Genomic DNA, 20759 nt, shown 5'->3' on the forward strand with positions numbered 1-20759 from the left:
TGAGGGTGTCGGAAAGAGCCCACCTTTCCACTCCCATGACACCGGACAGGTCTCGAACTTATACGCTCCAGCACCCCGCTGGAGCGCAAGACGGAGACTACCACGGGAGCCCCCTGTATATAGAAACTATTTTTTTATGTTTTTTTTCATGAATCAGAATACCTGCAAACAATAAACTATCAATCAATCAATCAGAATCAACAAACAGCTAAACGCAATCTTATACGAATCCTTACACTCGTACTCCCTCAGGTTACGGGAGACGCCGCGGCAGGAAGCTGAAAGGTGATTGGCGGAGAGGCAGAGCTCGGCGCTGATTGGCGGAGACTTGGAAGAGGCGGGCTCTGATTGGCTGAGAGGCCGCCATGTTGTCCCGAAGATAAACAAAGAGAGAGAGAGGAAGGCTGTGATTGTTCCTGCCCACGACAACAGCCACAGGGACACACCACGACAACAACCACAGGGACACTTCACAACAGGCACAGGGACACTTCACAACAGGCACAGGGACACCACAACAACAGCCACAGGGACACTTAACAACACCCACAGGGACACTTAACAACACCCAGAGGGACACTTAACAACAGGCACAGGGACACTTAACAATACCCACAGGGACACTTAATAACGGCTACAGGGACACTTAACAACAGCCACAGTGACACTCAACAACAGCCACAGGGACACTTAACAACAGCCACAGGGACACTTAAAAACAGGAACAGGGACACTTCAAGACAACAGCCACAGGGACACTTCAAGACAACAGCCACAGGGACACTTCAAGACAACAGCCACAGGGACACTTAACAACAGCCACAGGGACACTTCAAGACAACAGCCACAGGGACACTTAACAACAGCCACAGGAACACTTAACAACAGCCACAGGGACACTTCACAACAGCCACAGGGACACTTAACAACAGCCACAGGAACACTTAACAACAGCCACAGGGACACTTAACAACAGCCACAGGGACACTTAACAACAGCCACAGGGACACTTAACAACAGCCACAGGGACACTTAACAACAAGTCAAGTATCCTACACTGCCGAGGCTGAAGAGGTCGTGGTCCCGTGGCGTAACGAACACCCTGACACTGAGCTGATAATTCTTGCCTGTAAGTATTGGTGTGTGTGTGTGTGTGTGTGTGTGTGTGTGTGATGACATGACACATACTGTAGGTTGTTCAGGATACATAGCTTAGGTTGGGTTGGATTTGTTCTGTTTTGCAATAACGGTAATTCTCTACAATAGGTCTGCCTCCCCCTCCGCCACTCCAGCCCCCTCACCCCCCAAGACATGCCTGGGGACCTGTGGGGAATTGGGAATTTAAGGGAGAAGAGAAATGCGGTGTTATTCTAGTGTTTGCCCATACTCGCCCCTCTCAACCAAAATTGGCTAGGGGGCCATTGAGACTGCAGGGAATGCGGTGGTAAATGTGAAATGCGTCACAAATGCATATTTTTGAGTTATGGGGGGGGTTGAAAAATACCCTAGGTGTAGGGAAATTCCTTACAACTACTTGGATGTAGGGAAATTTCATATATTCTGGGATTTTATTTACAACGTACAGAAACCACGCAATTTCACTCACTCTCCATACCAAGGGGGGGTTCGAGGGGGGTGAAGCCCCCCATTACAGTATTAAGGTCATAATGAAGCATCTAAACTAAGTAATTTACGTCATAAGAATCTTGCAACTGTCATATACAACTATGTATTCATTTACTGGTAGCACGTACGAACGCGTGAACCAGGTTCGGGGTCTGGTTAAGCCGCCGAACCATCTTGGCGTAGTCATTAATGTAAGTAATAGCTAATGTTGAAGAAGGGGACGTAAGCACCTCTGTAAATGTTCCTCAGTTAGCTGTTCGGTTGGGGTACTTTAAGAGAAGGGGGGGGGTCCAGGGGGGTCAAAGGGGACATAGCCCCCCCGTTAGCAGGTCATAAAGTTCAGCTGGAGTAGTTTAAATATGCTCCCCCACCCAAATACCCCGACTTCCCGCGGGTCCCTCAAGATCGTTGGGGGAAGGGGCTGGATCTGGATCCGCTACTGAGCCACCTTCATATTATGGTTGAGGGACGTGTATTTTGTTTTTTAACTATGATATATGGAGGCGTATTATCGTATTCTGGAGGTGTGGAGTCAGTATCCACAATCACCTTGTATACTGGGAACACAAACCCGTGAAGCAGATTCAAAATGCGGTCAGTAAGGATTCACGTGTTCGAATATCTTGGGCAGGAGGTTCGAGAGCCTGCAATTGCTCTAGAACTGGAACCCGCAGTACTGTTTAAGGCGCGGCGTTGGACGGATCACGGCTAGCTGGTGGTTTTGCTCGAGTCGGTGATAAACAGTGAAGATACACCGTGTTTGGTGATACGGACTCTACTAGCAGGACAGAAACCTTGCGTTGAGGTGACAACCTACTGGCACTGGTGCTAGAGAGAGGGCACGAGTGTGGTGTAGGCGGTTTATGTGGGCGCAGATGGCCTCCAGCGCCACGCCAGGCGGTGAGGTGAGTATCGTTTGGTGGGTTCATTATGCTTCTCTCCCAAAACAAGCTTGGGGATCCAGTGAGAATGCATGGTTTCCATATGGGGAACACTAAATTCGTCGCAACCGTTCAATTAAAGGCGGTGGGAGGAAAAATCCCTAAATGTAGGGAATTTTATCCCCACACACACACTAAAAAAATACAGGTAACTCTTGATTTATGCGAGTATTGTGTCCTCGAAAAGGTCGCGTAAATCAAAAACAATGTAAATCAAACAGGAGGTAGCTTTGTACCTTTATTGCCTACTGTACCACTGACTCCTCTCCCTCTCGTGGTTCCTCCTCTGGCTGCCCTTCCCGTCATGGTAGCACAGCAGCGAGGGTGTTGTTGTTGTTGAGTAGCTTGGCAGCGTGGGTACAGTATAACAGTCCAGGATAACAGTAGTTACGCCTACGACGGGGGACTCTGCCACAGAATTCAACCACCTGATGGCGAATCATAGAGTTGCCTACCAAGAAGGTGCTCTGTTCCTCGTCCTCCTCCTCCAGTATGGCAAATCTGTTGTAGCAATGGGTAGGATAAATGGCTCTAGGGGCAGGTCTGGCTCCTCCTCTCATGGGGGTGAGGCCTTCAGCGTCAGGTGCAGCTCTACCGTTCCCCTGTGACGTGTCTTCTTCGGAAGGTGGCTGGGCATCGAGAGCAGGTGTGGAGGGTGATGAGGCGTCACTTGCAGCAGGGGCGATGATGTTGGCCTGGATAAACTCCTGCAAGGTTTCAACAGTACGTGTTAGTTCGGTGATCTTCTTCTCGCCAGCCGTCAGCCTTTCGTCCTGTTGAAGGAGTCTCGTTTCCATCTGCTGTGTCAACAGGCAGATCTTGCAGATGATCGATTGTCCTGAGAAGAAATGGCCTGAGAAGTTTCCTGTGCAAGTCGAGCATTTCTTTAGCGCCATCTTGGTAAGGAGGAGAGAGCAAGTGGGTAGTGTTTATCTATTTATTTATTTTTCTTTTTCTTTTTCGTAGGGCAGAGGGATGTGCGCGTGAATAAGAGAGAGAGAGAGAGAGAGCGTGGGGGAGGGGAAAGGGGCAAAGTTAATGCTTACAAAAAGGATTTCTTTTTGGTCACTGAATGCTGTGCAGTAACAAGTGACCTCTGGAAAAGAAAAAGAAAATTGATATAATATAAAAATGTTAATGGAACTACAGCACAGCGTAGCACACCCATATGTGGCGGCGGCCCAGCCAGTGTTGCGATAAATACCTCCACGCAGAATTAAGGCATATTCACCACGCGCCTCCAATATTGCCTCCACGAGAATAATATCCTTTCCAGGGTCTCACATACTGTTGTACTTCTCTAGTTTTACTGGTGCATCATGCAGGTAACTCTCGATTTACGTGAGTATTGTGTCTTTGAAGAGGTCGCGTAAATCAAAAACAATGTAAATCAAACAGGAGGTAGGTTTGTACCTTTATTGCCTACTGTATCACTCTGACTCCTCTCTCTCTCATGGTTCCTCCTCTGGCTGCCCTTCCCCTCGTGGTAGCACAGCAGCGAGGGTGTTGTTGTTGTTGAGTAGCGTGGCAGCGTGGGTACTGTATTGTTGTTCAAGTGGCGCGCAGGAAGGACTGAGCTCAACTGTGTGGCCGTGGCACCGTGTGAGTCCAGTTGCATGAGACATCTGGTGGCCACTCCATAAAATATCGTGTAGAAGTGAAAAAAACATGTAAATTAAACATTTATTTGGATTTTGGACCCCACGTTATTTCAAAAACATGTAAACCAAACTCGCGTAAATCGAGAGTTACCTGTACATGTACTCACCGTTCCTGTACCACACGCGGGCCACATACAGCACCGGGAACCTTCCACAGTGAGGCCCGACAGCGAAAAATGGCTTACCCCCACCGCTTCATTGACCTTTAAATATACTTCCACAATTAAAACCATGTTAGTTAAGAACAAAAGTATTGTTTCATCGGCAGCTGGTGTGTATAAAATCCCTTGTGAAGATTGTCAGCTAGTTTATATAGGCAAAACAGGCAGAGATCTTAATACACGCATTAAAGAACACAAGTATGCTGTTAGAGCAGGTAACGACAATAATGCTATTTTTAATCATGGAAAATACAAATCATAGGATTTCTTGGAAAAACATCCTTCTGTTATATAAATGTAATGATTATAAACAGCGTAAGGTTATTGAGGCAAAGTGTATACAGAAACATAGCAACTTTAATTTATGTGACGGTAATTGCAAGCTTGATCCGGTAATGAGGTCACTGGTGGAGAAGTCTCTTCCCGCCTCTCTTAATCCCCCCATGTGTCAGTCATAGCTTTGGGGCGGGATGTCGACCTTACTTGCCTATATTTGACCTGATGGCTCAGGTTTGCCCACCCATCCTTGTCCTGCCCCTCCCGTATTTCCCGTTCCTGTTTGTAAATAAGATGACTTTGCTAATCACTATACCTCATTCTACTCTTCCCGCCCCCTTAATCCTCCCATCTGTCAGTCGCAGCGCTGGGGCGGGGTGGTGACCTCACTTCCCTCCCCTGGACCTGACGGACTTATCCATCCTTCCCTGTCCTGCCCCTCCCATATTTACCTGTTCCGTTTTGAATATAAGGAGAATTGTAAACATTGTAGCTACTTCTACTCTTCCTTTGCATCATGAAGATGGTGGCTGTGTCCATCAAAACTGTTTGGTTAAAAATATAACTGTCGTGTGCCAGTGTGGGTTTTTATTTACATCAAGAATATCACGTCAGTGTGATTAGCTTATTCAGCTTGGCCCAAGCTTGAACTTGATGAGTTCTGCATGCCACCTATTTACACCACAAGAAAGTCTTATGCATCAATCCAGGACGTAAATGTAATGGAAAATAGCCAAGTGTTTGAGTGTCGGTACTGACACAGCATAAGGGGCTCGAGGGGGGCAAAGAACACTGTTGGGTAAGTTATGTTAAGTTACGTTTGGTTAGTTTAAATTTATTCGGCACGCAGTGTGGGGCAGCGGAAATACGCAACGCAGAACGTGGGCGGCGGCAGGCCGGTGTTGCGAGAAATGCCGCCATGTTGAAATAAGATGCTCTGCTGTCCACCATGCATGCACAGTGGGGGAATGCACAGCAAGAAAACATTAATTTGCCTGGTTTTGTTCTAGTTTGTCCACTTGTGATCTTTGTGAGGAGCAGTGAGTGAAATATAGAAACTGTAAGCTAGTTGAATCTCTTTCTGCGAGCTATTTAGCGGCTGCGTCGGCGGGTGTACAACAGATGTTGAAAAGTCAATCATTTAATGATTTATGACAGAAATAGTTAGCTGTTTATTTCATGACACACCAAAAACTACCAATAAAAAACTATTTTGTCTACCAGTGTGAGATTGGCGCACTTGTAAAATTTTCCCCATACACAGTACTATGCCCCCTACCCCCCAACAGAGCCCCACTGCCAACCTGGCAGCCTCACTGCCTAGCAGTGGGTTGCCAAGTGTGCTGTACAGGAATACAGACAACGGCAAACAACATACACAATAAAAAATTATGTACGTACGCACGTTTATTAGGTTCGTCGGTATTATTATAGATATGTATTTTTAAATTTCCACTGCTTATAACAGACTTTCGGCATTAACGGACTGAGTTCCCCAACCAATTAGTCCATTATATCGAGGATTTACTGTACATGTAAAATACGTGTCGTAACATCCCTCCCCCCTTCCTCCTGCCTTCACCAGCAGCAAGCAGCAGCTGTCTGTCATGGCAGGCCAGAAAAATTTTAGGGTTGCCACCTGTTCCTACAAATATGGATTCATTCTATATTGGAGAATGGAATGTTGCATTTCTTATTTTTCTGAGCTCAAAGTAGCAACCCTAACTGAGACTGTTCCCATTGTTCTCCGCTTCAAGGACCCTTGCCTTGCGATGAACGAAGGGAACCAACGCTCATGTCTTCGACTTGCACAACAGACACGCCAGTCCTCGTCGAAAGACTTACTTGGTCGGCTAGGCTAATGTCAACCGATAGAGTCGGTCTATCAGCATACTCCCCTCCCCTTCATGAGCCATCACCCAGCAAGGGCCTGTGGTCCCCCCTCAGAGGGACATACGCGCACCCTGACGGCCTCCATGTATCCTGTGTCCCCACTCTTGAGGTGACGACAAATTGAAAAAAAATGTACAAATAGGATGCTCGTATACCAAGTCACCACTCATGAACCAAGGCATTTTTTAAGATTTTTTTGCTCGTAAATGAAAACAGTCGTAAACTAAGTCACTTATAAACCGAGGTCTGACTGTACAGTCACACCTCAGAACTCGAAAGTGCTGGTCAAGGTCCAACGCAATATATCCCATAAAAAATAATGAAAAGTGAAATAATCTGTTCCCCGACCCCAAAATACCCATGTCAACTCCTTAAACTCATAATCTAAGCTGGAAAACACAAGTCAGTGTCCTGATTCTTGTACACAACAATGAGAAATAATTACTTGTGGAGGAGAAATCAAATGTGAAATCCAGGTTACCAGAGTTTGCCTTCCCCAGGTTTCCCCAGGTACCCATTTGTCACCCAGCCCAGAAGGGAGGATGAACAGCTGGGTGAGATGCACGTTGACTGCCCGGGCCAGGATTCAAACCGTGGCCCACAGAGTTGTAGGCATGCACGCTGACCACTGCTCCATGGAGTGCTTGGCTGAAATCTGTTGCTCAGTAATTTGTTTTGCCTATAGGCCAACCATTTCAAAGATATATGGGCGCTCAGTTACGCGGGTCCTTTCCTCCCCTCTGCTCCGCCCATAGTTCCAACACCTATTTTTCCCTCTCATATGTTAGCTATAGGTACCATGTGAGAGGAAGGGATAGCTGTTGGGGCTGTGTGGCAGAGCAGAGGGGAGGGAAGGCCCCATGGAATTCAACGCCCAAACGGACTATTTGAAATGGTTGCACTGTAGTCATCCGTCACAACCTCTAAGAATAATGTACTGAAGAATAATATGCTAAACTATACTAAAAATGTTATAGTTTGTTTTCCTTTTTCTGTTTTGGGATATGATTGCAAAATACAATCTCACATGAAAAATTGCGTATTTCGTTTACTTAGCCATCACATGAAATATTGCAATTATAATAAACCAGTGGTATAGTATTTGCTTTCTTTCCAGTGATGTGCTCGGATGTTCGCTACAGGGCATACTAACAGGGATGTGGAGGTGAAAAGAGACCCCACTGTTTCCTGCCGAAGATGCTTGAGAGACATAAAGAAATAAAGCTTCCCGCAAAGAAATATAGAGGTTTGGAACAGACTAAGTGAGGATGTAGTATCGGCGAGGAGTGTGCAAAGCTTTAAGGAAAAGTTGGATAAATGCAGATACGGAGACGGGACCACACGAGCGTAAAGCCCAGGCCCTCTAAAACTACAACTAGGTAAATACACGGGAATCGCCGCACATCCCACATTGTGCATTGACAGAGTTGAGGGGAGCGGCAGGTTGACTTTGAAAATTGTTATTAACCCGTCCGCTGCAATTGGCACGGATTTCGCCTTTACTGTTAGCCTGGTAACATACACTCCCAAGTCCTTCTATGCCTCTGTGGTGGATAGTGGAGTGTTTCCCATGTGGTATTGGTATGCTGGATTTCCCCTCCCAAGGTGCATGACTTCACATTTTTCTTCATTGAATTGTAGCAGCCACTTGTTGCTCCACTCCTGTAGCTTGGTGATGTCTTCTGGTAGGAAGTCTGCATCCAAGGGGTTAATGATTTCATTGATAGGGAAATACTATGGAAAGATACAGATAAGTGCTAGGGTCCAAAAGTCCTTGCCTCTCCCACACTGCCAGACCAGATTATTTAAACCTATCTCCTCCTGCAGTTTTCATTGTACAGTCATGTGCTTCAAATGTAAGAAAGGTCATGTTGAGGTCTTCATCATACAAGTGCAACTTTTTTGACGTTGGGTTCAATTTTTGATAAGACTTCTTTTCTTTTAAGAATCCAAAATTTTGGTAAATAAATAGAAGAAATATTTGCACATATATACTTTGTCTATAGATTTTTCTCTAGCTTTATTCCCGTGATTATTAACCCAGTAGCAGCAGGGATCATGTTTCTTAATGGTCCCTCTAAGCGAGAAAAATGAGAAAAAATCATCACTCACACAACCATTTCATAATACATATCAAAGCATTTGTGATCAGTTTATGCTTCATCTATTTTTGAGGGTTTCTATCATGGTACAAATTTGGCCCGTCACTGCTACATGGTAAAGCCACAAATTTGGCCCGTCACTGCTACATGGTAAAGCCACAAATTTGGCCCGTCACTGCTACATGGTAAAGCCACAAATTTGGCCCGTCACTGCTACATGGTAAAGCCACAAATTTGGCCCGTCACTGCTACATGGTAAAGCCACAAATCTGGCCCGTCACTGCTACATGGTAAAGCCACAAATTTGGCCCGTCACTGCTACATGGTAAAGCCACAAATTTGGCCCGTCACTGCTACACGGTAAAGCCACAAATTTGGCCCGTCACTGCTACATGGTAAAGCCACAAATTTGGCCCGTCACTGCTACATGGTAAAGCCACAAATATGGCCCGTCACTGCTACATGGTAAAGCCACAAATCTGGCCCGTCACTGCTACATGGTAAAGCCACAAATTTGGCCCATCACTGCTACATGGTAAAGCCACAAATTTGGCCCGTCACTGCTACATGGTAAAGCCACAAATTTGGCCTGTCACTGCTACATGGTAAAGCCACAAATTTGGCCCGTCACTGCTACATGGTAAAGCCACAAATCTGGCCCGTCACTGCTACATGGTAAAGCCACAAATTTGGCCCGTCACTGCTACATGGTAAAGCCACAAATCTGGCCCGTCACTGCTACATGGTAAAGCCACAAATTTGGCCCGTCACTGCTACATGGTAAAGCCACAAATTTGGCCCATCACTGCTACATGGTAAAGCCACAAATTTGGCCAGTCACTGCTACATGGTAAAGCCACAAATTTGGCCCGTCACTGCTACATGGTAAAGCCACAAATTTGGCCCGTCGCTGCTACTGGGTTAATTAGTATGGACGTAGATGAAACTAAGCATTCAAAACTGGCAATCCATGGCAACAAGCATTAGCCGCTCCTCTGTTCTGGCCTGTTCTCCCGGCACTTTACAAACTTTAAAAGAGTAAAGTAAAGAGGCTCCTCATGTCCCAGTCTCCACCTCCTACCCTCAGGCATCCAGGAAATAAAGTATTGGTGTGCTCCAGGCCTGGAGTTTCTTTTCATGCCACAAGCACATCAGTGGTTTCCTAGAGATTATAATCTAATAAGAATACGTAATAACATGGCATATACAGGTATCCCATATATTCAATTGATGGAAATAAAGACAAAAATAGTCAAATAGAAATGTTAAGTTACCCCTACAAAGTTACATTTCCACCACTTAGGTTCTTGTAAGTCTCAGTGATGGCGCCACCAGCAGCATCCAAGCCTATACATGACTGCCCACACTCTAGGATTATTGCTCAATACACGCCCTCATCTGATTCAGTTATTTACATTCTCTCTCTCTCTCTCTCTCTCTCTCTCTCTCTCTCTCTCTCTCTCTCTCTCTCTCTCTCTCTCTCTCTCTCTCTCTCTCTCTCTCTCTCTCTCTCTCTCTCTCTCTCTCTCCTTTGCACTGCCTGGTGTTCCAAGGGTTCTGTTTGGCTTCTGTGGTGTGCTGGCATACAGCTCACAATATTCTCTGCGCATGACTGGCCAGAGTCTTGTGGCGTCTCAGCGTGGCATGTGATCGCGTACAGGAGCAGGAGTCTCAGTCTAGTCAAGTGGGCCGGAGGGGGACTTGTGGCACGTCTCAGCAAGTGTGTGTGCTGTTGGATGTAATAAACGTACAGGCTTTCAATGCTTCACGTGTGTAGCATAACGTAGACCTCTCTTGTCTCGTAGCAGAATTACTTTTCTAAAACTTTATTTTTTTATTTTTTTATTTTTGTCAGGAAATGGAGGCAAAGTAATATCAACCCCCACAGATGATGCCTGGTCCGCCGATTTGGTTTATCCACATTATTATTATTATTTTTTATTTATTTATTTATTTATTTATTTTTTTTTTTGACTCCTTCCTTATCTTAGGGCCACTTTCACAGTCACTTTGTTTGTTTTGATTATTACCAATGGCGGCGATCAACGCTGTAGTTTTCCACATGAAATTGGCCTATGGGGTTGTGGCGGCTGCAGAGGAAACGAGAGGTGTTGAGAGTGTGTGCCAAGGTGCGGGACTAGGCTAACCCCGCAGCCGCCACTACCCCAGTTTTACGTGGAAATACTATTGAGGCAATCACCGCCATTGGTAACGATCAAAACAAACAAAATGACTGTGAAAGCAGCCCTTAGTGTCACCATTAGCAACACTGATCGCATGGCCTTCCCCACCATGACACCCAAAGACATCAGAAAGGCTCCAGTGTGTAGTCTTTAATTAAAACAAAGACAGTACGTAGGCAACCAGAGTGCAATGATATTTTAACCCGGCAGCTGCAGGGATTATGTTTCTTTACCCTTTCACTACGGCCGGGCCAAAACAGCGCCCTGCACTGTATCCAAGATCACCGCGCGCACCAAATTTCGAATGTCGCTCTTGAATAGAACAAGTTTTCAGCCATAAACTTAACATAATCATCATGCATTATATATGAAAACATGCAGAATTAACTGGTGCACATAAAGAAACAAGTTAATTGATAATTTTGAGATGTAAGCATAAATATACAGAGATGAAATAACTTGTATACTGGCTAAAGCGAGCCAGGACGCAGCATGCACGTCCTCGGATATGGTACGGGGCACGTAAGGACGCAGTATACGCATCCTCGTGTTGAAGGGGTTAAAGGCCCCTGCTGTAAGTGAGAAAAATGAGAAAAAATCGTCACTCACACAAACCATTTCATAATATAATTATATCAGTGCATTAGTGATAAGTTTATGCATCATCTATTTTGGTGGATTTATATCATGGCAAAAATTTGGCCAGTCACTGGTACATGGTAAAGTCGCAAATTTGGCCCATCGCTACTGCCAGGTTAAAGACATAACTATATCTCCGTCTTCACTCTAGAACATATAAATTATTAAGAGTGGCAGCTCGTGGCATTGGCGAGATAATTTGGGAGGGAGCCATCTCACCAGGGAACCGTCGGGGAGATCTTGTAACTGATTCTCACTTGAGGGGCAGCAGTGTGGAGACAAGGCGGGATCATTTCCAGTAGAGGAACCAAACCTGGGTGGTGGTACTTTGGGGTTTTGAGAGGAAAGGTTCCCAAGGAAGTTGATTCTTGGAGATGGTTCCTAAATAAACGGTTCCTGCCAAGCCCCATTTGAGGACACCACCAAGGCATGTGTAGTAAGATAGGGGGTCTTGTTCAATGTTGCCTTATTGTCGTACTCATAGCTGGGCGTTATCGCGATAAGTTATCGCGATACTTTATCGCTGATAACTATATCGGATTATCGACCATCCGCTACTTATTTAAATATATATCGGTATCTTCGTTACTTTTGTAACCAAACTAGCGATAATCGCTACTTTTTTTCCGCCTCTCAGAAAAAAATGTTGTCTCCTCCCTACTGCACATGCGTGGCCCGGTGTTGTATGAAAAATCTTCGGGGTATGAAATATCTTCGGTGATGAGATTTCATACTTAGGTCATGAAAATTAAAACACTAGGTTATTTTTTTATGCTACTCAAAAATCAATATATCATAGAGAAAAATCATTTAACTTTGCCCCAAAAATGATTATTCACTGCCTCAAATTTGATATTCCATATTCGTTTGTGACCATGCCATGGTATTGAAGGCATCCGGTGTTGTGTTATTTGGTGTCCCATCATCAAAAGCTGGCGCTTTTGTTTACAAACACTGGTCTCTCGTGAACTGCGCATGCTCAGACCAATAAGTGTAGACCTGTACAGTCTCACAATGCTTTTTTAACACATTAAGAGTTGCTGGAAATCTGAATCAAACATACAGTACCACCATCCTCGCTGTTTCTAGAACGACGTACACTCTGTACATATAAATACAACTCGTACAGAGTGTCGTCCTAGAAACAGCGAGGATGGTGGTAGTGGTACTATATGTCTGATTCAGCCTTCCAGCAACTCTTAATTACGGTTTAAAAGCTTTGTGAGACTGTACAGGTCTACGCTTGCTGGTCTGAGCATGCACCGTTCACGAGAGACCAGTGTTTGTAAACAATTTTTGACGGTGGGGACGCCAAATAACACAACACCGATTCAGGCATTTCTAGTGTTACCGTCCATATGTACGTGTCAACGTGTGGTTTTAAGGTTCTGTAAGTTTCCTAAAATACAGATAATGAAAATTTGAATTCATCAATGATGTTCTATCTGAAATATCAATATAGTATCGTTTTCGCCTATCGGACTTATCGCTAGCTAGTATCGGAATTGTGGATTTGTATCGGGTATCGGTTATCGCCTATATTTGTGTCTCTAGTTAACGAATATTGGTTATCACCGTTAAGGTTTTTCATTATCAGTTATCGGTTATCGGGAATAAGGTTTTCTGTTATTGTGCCCAGCCATGGTCGTACTCAGCCTCTTATGATCGCCTATTTCCGACCCCATAACTTTCTCCCCCACCACATTAATTCGCTTCATATATACTTGTTGTTAAAATGGTTAATTATTGGTGTTTATTGGCAATAGTTACCGATTATTTTCTGAGTACAATAATCTGGCAATGGTGGTCTTGTAGCCTTATAATTAAACCCAGTAACCTAAAACATCACTACTCTGCCTCTGCCAACCCTCGACACAACCAAAGTCATTGTGTCAAGGCTCTGGAAACCCATATTCTGGCCGGGTTGTGGAGTCATGGGGCAGAGTGATGATGTTATGGGCTGCTGCAGTTGGTAGAAAGTTGGAAAGTTTGGTTTAGTCGGCGTAACATCTGTGGTCATATGCCAGAGAGAGACACAAGGGGAAGGAATTATAGGAGAAGGGAACAGATCCCAGGAGACGGGACACAACCCGCGATTAATACCTGGTACCCATTCACTGCTGGGTGGACAAGGGCGTAGGGTATCGGAAAAGCCGCCCAAATTTTTCCACTCCGCCTGGGAATCGAACCTGGGCTCTCTCGGTTGTGAGCCGAGTGTGCTAACCACTGCACCACGAAGCCCCTGCTGCAGTAGGTTACGACGCTACAAGAAATCTTATATTTTCTTGCATGCCTTGGTGGTACCCGAAGATCCCCTCAAGAGAGAGAGAGAGAGAGAGAGAGAGAGAGAGAGAGGCGAGGCGGGGTGCTGGTGAATCAGTTTATTGGGGGGTGAGGACGCTGTGGATGGGGTGCGGAAGGCAAACATAGGCAGCCACACAGCGCGGGTATTTTGAATGTTGTTTGGGGTTTGTGGGTACCAGCTTGGGGAAAGTTTAGAATTACACCCACTAGTTGTTCTCTCTCTCTCTCTCTCTCTCTCTCTCTCTCTCTCTCTCTCTCTCTCTCTTTCTCTCTCTCTCTCTCTTATTATTATTATTGTTGTTATTGTTTTGTTTTTTATTCTTTCACTTTATTTTCCTTCTCTTTCTCTCTCGTCATTTTTATTGTCATTTTTGTTGTTTTTCAGAGCTGAAGAAGAAGAGGAAGGAAGGAAGGAAGGAAGGAAGGAAGAAACAGAGGAAGAAAGGAAGAAGGAGAGGAAGGAAGGAAGAAAGGAAGAAGGAGAGGAAGGAAGGAAGAAGCAGAGGAAGGAAGGAAGAAAGGAAGAAGGAGAGGAAGGAAGGAAGAAGCAGAGGAAGGAAGGAAGAAAGAAAGGAAGAAGGAGAGGAAGAAAGGAAGAAGGAGAGGAAGGAAGGAAGAAAGGAAGAAGGAGAGGAAGGAAGGAAGAAACAGAGGAAGGAAGGAAGAAAGGAAGAAGGAGAGGAAGGAAGGAAGAAAGGAAGAAGGAGAGGAAGGAAGGAAGAAACAGAGGAAGGAAGGAAGAAAGGAAGAAGGAGAGGAAGGAAGGAAGAAAGGAAGAAGGAGAGGAAGGAAGGAAGAAACAGAGGAAGGAAGGAAGAAAGGAAGAAGGAGAGGAAGGAAGGAAGAAAGGAAGAAGGAGAGGAAGGAAGGAAGAAGCAGAGGAAGGAAGGAAGAAGAAATATCAAGGAAGAAAAAGAAAGACAAGGACAGTAAAAATATCGTGAAAGAGAGAAATGAGTCGTACAGAGAAAGAGAGAAAGAGAAAGTAAAAAAAAGGGAGAAGGAAAAACAGAAAACAGGCGGAGACAGCGTCATTGAAAGAGAGAGAAAGAGAGAGTGAGGGGATCAAAATGGAAAACACTACTACTAATACTACTACCACAACTACCACTACTACTACTACTACTACTACTACTACACCACAGAAGCACAACACAACCACCACCACCACAGCTGCCATCTTCTCAACACCACCAACAACAGCGGCGCAGCATCCCCACCACACCACCAAAACCTCCGCAAACTGTCTCATTTGTGGAACCGACTCCAAACCCACCAACCTAACAGCTGCTACCACGCCCACCACTGCCCACACATACCCACAGTTGCTAGGGATGGTGTTAGGGGGCAGCATAGGCGTTGCGAGTGAGGTCCTAACACTGTGCGAGGGCTGTCTTAACCTGGTACATGATATAGATGCCAGACTCCACGCGTTCTGTGAGCTAAGAGGCAAACTGAAGTCTCGCTTAAAATCAAATCCTCTGAAGCTGGTAAATCTCACACCTTCCTCTACTTGCGTTGTGACTCCCCTTGACGTGGGTATGCTAGCCGTGGGCGGGTCGCGGAGAGGGAAACGGAAGCCTCCTGCGAGCACTCCTATGACCACCACTTCCACGACCGCTGCTGTTAGGAAGAAAGGAGGAAGACCCAGGAAGCCATATTGCTGTTCTTATTGCCGGAGAAAGTTCCTAACCGACAGTATTCTTAAGAGTCATTTGAGGAGAGACCATAACATACCCACTACTACTACTGCTACTACTACTACTTCAACTACTACTACTACCACTACTACTGCCGGTGTTAAGGTCGAGAATATGGATGCTACTTCCACTACAACTACTACTACCACTGCTACTGTTATGAAATCTGAACTCCTACCACTCCCCATACCACTGCCTCAACTACCACTGCCGAGGCTACACCGTAAACCACTGCTACCCGCTACTACTACTACTACCCCTGCCACCACTACTACTACTGCTACTACTGCGAGAACTGCCACTCAACTGCTGTCGCTGCTCAGACCAATTCAACCAAAGCCTCAGAGCAACAGTAGTGGTAGTAGTGGTTCCAGGGATAGTCAAGTGATTGTGGTTGTGAAGAATGAAGATGCGGCATTTCTGACCATCCCTAACTATCCTCTCAGCGGCAGTAGTAGTGGAAGTGGTCCTAACTCAACGACACCTTCCGCCTCCGCTCCCCCTTCAAATGTGTGTCATGTATGTAACAAGACGTTCACGGATTCAAAGCGCACACGGATGCACATGATTGCCGCGCACATGAGACGGAAAGGACGCAGCGACTCGTGTGCGTTCCCATGTACGTTTTGCAATGCGCACACGGCCTTCAAGACGCGCCGGGAGCTGAACGCACACAAGCACGCCTGCCACCGGAAAAGTACACACAAGGCAAAAAAAACGCACATGTGTACGCACTGCGGGGAGAAATTTGTATACAAGTATGAGCTCCACGCGCACATGGATACACACTTCATGTACACACGAAAAAGTGCACATGAGCTCGTGTGCGCGCTCTGTGGTCTACATGTGGCCTCGCTCCCAGCCCTCAAAATACACGCACACAGATTTCACCCACACGGAAAAAACGTACATGGAAAAAACGAGCAAGAGAAAAACGCACATGAACGCACACAACCTCAGTTCCTGTGTGCGTTTTGCGGGGAACTGACGCACACGAGGAAAGAGTTCTTGGCGCACACACGCACACACACACAGGAGGAGAGAAGGAATTCACACACAGACTTGGAAAAAACAGTCACATGTGCACGTATGGACTCCCAAAATGCATACATGGGCCAGGAAGCGCACACAGAAACCTATGCGTACATGGAGGACCCAAACACGTGCATGAACCCAATGGAAACACACACAGACCAACAAAATACGTACATGAGTCCCGAAAAAACGCACACGGACCAACAAAATACGTACATGAGCCCTGAAAATACGCACACGGGCCCACAAAACGTCTACATGAGCCCCGAAAAAATGCACACAGGGCCACAAAATGCATACATGAACTCAGAAAATACGCACACAGACCCACAAAATGCATACATGAACCCGGAAAATACGCACACAGATCCAGAAAGTGCATACATGAACCCGGAAAAAACGCACATGGACCCACACAACACCGCACACACACCACAAGAAAGTGCGCACATAGGAACACCAAGCCAGACAAAAGCGCACATGACCCAGCGGAAAACAGTCACGTGTGTGTATTGTGGAAAGAGCATGCTGGCGTCGTCCTTAAGTGTACATGTGCGCAGAATACACACACAGAAGACCATCCTGTGTGCGTATTGTGACCAGAAGTTCCATGTGCGCAGTGACCTGATGAGGCATGTAAACCTTTACCACTGTGTGCGCAAAAGTTACACATGCAGTTTATGCGCACACGCCTTCACCACATCTGATGCACTGAGGTGAGAGAGAGAGAGAGAGAGAGAGAGAGAGAGAGAGAGAGAGAGAGAGAGAGAGAGAGGCATAAGGCAGTGGGTGAAAGAATTATGGAAAGAAAAGAGAGAGAGAGAGAGAGAGAGAGAGAGAGAGAGAGAGAGAGATCAGCATTAAGCAAGCAAACAGGCCTACAGGAAAAATAAAACGGAGAACTTCTGAGCCACACACAGTACTCAGTTTCTCAGATATCAGATTATCGAGACAAAATCTAGAATCCGGCAACTATCAGGCAGTCATCCAGGGTGCAGTTAAGCCTGGCGGTGGCCGAACATGTGTCTATCCAAGTCCCCATCTGCAACACTCGCTAGGTGGCTGCATGTGTTAGTGGTGGTGAAGGTGATGGTCGAGCTGCTGCCTCAATGGGTTCACTAATTCGCTAAGTCTTGTAATTCTTGTTCGGATTTAGGCAGAAATGAAAAGGCCAATTCTAGAACTCTCAAACCCTGACTGACCATGGCAACGATACTAAAATGGGCGTCATCACTGTTGCCAGATCATCGTACTCAGAGCGTAGTATTTACCGGTTTCTGACGTCTAACTATTGCCAAGAAACATCAGGATCTAACTCTTTTTAACGATAACTATAAATGAGTTTCGTTACTGGAGCCCAGAAGACAGTTTTTGGGTAGGAAGTCGGGAAATATAACCGGCTGAGTACGACAATCTGGCAACGTTGGGCGTCATGTTGAAAAGCTGATGTTGACAAAAACTTGGAAATCTCTGAAAAAGGACTTTGGCGATTGTTTTACGAGGGTGACGATATTTTCTTGTTCGGAGTTGTTTGATTCCTTTGATTTTATTCAGTTTGCTTATTCATGAATCGCTCTTTAAATTTATCTGTCTTCAATGAAATGTCCACGACGGGTTCATAATTAAGCTGCTTCTGTGTGTGTGGCAAACATTCTTGTCTGTTTACAGTTATCAGCGGAGCAGCGACTTTTAGTTACGCTCGTTTTAATTGTCCATGTCATTTTTTGTCACGTGATTTTTTATAGAAAGAATCATTCATTTGTAGTCAGTTTGCGTGGTATGATATGAGGGTCCGCGCGGGCAGTGATACTCGAGCGCTGTTTTTATAGAAACCTGCGCGGAGAATGTTCCCGAAGCACCGTTGAATAAAGTCCCGGAAGTCACGTTCAGAGTTATAGGCAAGATGATGGTGATTTCTTGCGGAGGATGATATATATATATGCGCCATTTTTTTACAGTGACAGAAAATGCATCAAAATTTATAGGTATGATTGCTGACTTTGGAAGCAGTTGGTAAATTTTTTTGTCTTTTTGAATAAAACACCCTTGGAACAGCACCTTTACTAGTGGGAGGCTGCGGCTCTGCATCATCAACACATTGGCCATCACTAGAGAGAGAGAGAGAGAGAGAGAGAGAGAGAGAGAGAGAGAGAGAGAGAGGGGCATAAGGTAGTGGGCGAGAGAATTATGGAAAGAAAAAAGAGAGAAAGAAAGATGGTTTGGGTTCAGAAAACTTCTTCAATACTCCCATAACAGACCAATAATGCAGAGTGCCACCATACATGTGTCTTGTGCAGGAAATAAACAGACGGGACGAGAATGGATGGTTACCTGCCTCACCACACTCCACACACTCACAGTGGCTGGGGACGACGCCAAGAGAAGCGGAAGGCACTTGGCGCATGTTATAAATTACGTACAGTCACATGTGAGGCCTAGTGATGCTTGTGTAGGCTGCTAGGCTTGTGGAAATACAGGATAACCAAGTTGAGGAAAAAAATTATGTGTGTGTGTGTGTGTGTGTGTGTGTAATTCACCTCTTGGTCTGCTGCGCGTCTCTTTCGAGACAGCCAGCCGTTCCCCTACGGAAGAGCACAGAGCTCATAGTACCAATCTCTGGGGAGGACTGAGACCACTCACACACAACACACCGCCACAACGAGGTCACAACTCCTTGCCTGACGTCACGTACCTACTCACTGCTAGGTGAACAGGGGCTACACGTGAAAGAAGATAAACCCAACTTATCTTCACCCGGCCAGGGAATCGAACCCTGAGCCTTCTGATTGTGAGGCAGACGCTCTATCCACTGAGCTACCGGGCCATGTGTGTGTGTGTGTGTGTGTGTGTGTGTCTCTCCAGCCTTATTGTTACTGGAGTTTCTCATCTTCCACCACAAGCATGAGAAAGATTCTTGCCTGAGAGACCGTGGGATTGCATTACCTCAATTTCTAAGGGGTTGGCGCTTGTGTACTATTCCCCGCACGGGGCATCAAATACTTAAAGAGTTAAGCATCTGGAATCAGAGAAGAAAATAGTGGACACTGTGAGTGGCCAAGCGCTGTACTTCCAGCTGATTGGCTGAGAGCAACAAGTGCCAAGGAGGATTTTTTGACCTGGTACAAAAATCTCTGCGGATTTCTGGGCCACTTTTTGGTCAGGGTTTGTTGAGCGGACGTTTTAAACCTGTTATGATCATTAAAAAAAAATACTTGTCCCAAAAATATAATGTTGGACATGAGAGGCCCAGCACAGCCTTGCTTAGGATGCAAAGCCACTGTACCTGCATACAAGGGAGAGAGAGAGAGAGAGATTCATTGATTCTGAATTCTCTCTCTCTCTCTCTCTCTCTCTCTCTCTCTCTCTCTCTCTCTCTCTCTCAAGATATTTACTCTTCACATTATTATTCTTTCATATTCATTACTACCACCACCACTACTACTACTACTACTACTACTACCATGGCTGGGCACGATAACAGAAAACCTTATTCCCGATAACCGATAACTGATAATGAAAAACCTTATCGGTGATAACCGCTATTCGTTAACTGGAGACAAATATTGGTGATAACCGATAACCGATACTGATATAAATCCACAATTCCGATACTAGCTAGCGATAAGTCCGATAGGCAAAAACAATACTATATTGATATTTCAGATAGAAAAACATTGATGAATTCAAATTTTCATTATCTGTACAGTAAAACCCCGATTATCCGAAAGCGGATTATCCGAAAAACCGGATTATCCGAAATTGATCTGGATAATGCAATTAATTTTTTTTTTCTATACTAAAACGTTATAAAACATCAAAAATAAATAAAAGTAACTACATATGTACTATATTAACACATTTAAAATTGATAAGAACAGTTAAAATGAATATGCTTTCTAATACGTATTGCCGAAATAGCTTGTAACGAATAGATCAATGTATTAGACAAAAAACATTAAACAAACTCTCAACAACACCACGTCCGCACCTTCGCTTCCAGCAAGGACGAGGTGCGCGAACGAACAAACTACTGCACTACTCTCACACCGCACTCTCAAGACAACGACACAAACACGACTCCCCTCTCCACTCCATGCCACATTCCCCTTCCAACATACGAGTTGCGCGATAATATGAGTCATCATACTGTGTCTCCACCTGCACGATGCATCAAGGTCACACTTGCAAGCTTGCACAACCATTCACAATCGCACTCTGCAACATTCACAATTCAGATC

General features: G+C 45.3%; 1 protein-coding gene across 3 annotated transcripts in view; it reads left to right on the plus strand.

The window, feature by feature from the left end:
* Positions 1-902: 902 nt before the first annotated feature.
* LOC126995113 (zinc finger protein 236-like) overlaps positions 903-20759 on the plus strand; it is a 37460-nt gene continuing 17603 nt past the window's right edge. The window contains exons 1-4 of one of the 3 annotated variants that reach the window (XM_050854393.1): positions 903-1129; positions 7059-7166; positions 7676-7937; positions 14172-17237. In XM_050854393.1, the coding sequence (XP_050710350.1) occupies positions 14857-17237 (2381 nt within the window). In that variant the 5' untranslated portion in view covers positions 903-1129; positions 7059-7166; positions 7676-7937; positions 14172-14856. The remainder of the gene's footprint in view (positions 1130-7058; positions 7167-7675; positions 7938-14171; positions 17238-20759) is intronic. The other 2 variants (XM_050854392.1, XM_050854391.1) reach the window with 2 other exon arrangements.

The sequence above is a fragment of the Eriocheir sinensis genome, unplaced genomic scaffold (assembly GCF_024679095.1).
Source record: "Eriocheir sinensis breed Jianghai 21 unplaced genomic scaffold, ASM2467909v1 Scaffold989, whole genome shotgun sequence".
NCBI classification, from domain to species: Eukaryota; Metazoa; Arthropoda; class Malacostraca; order Decapoda; family Varunidae; genus Eriocheir; species Eriocheir sinensis.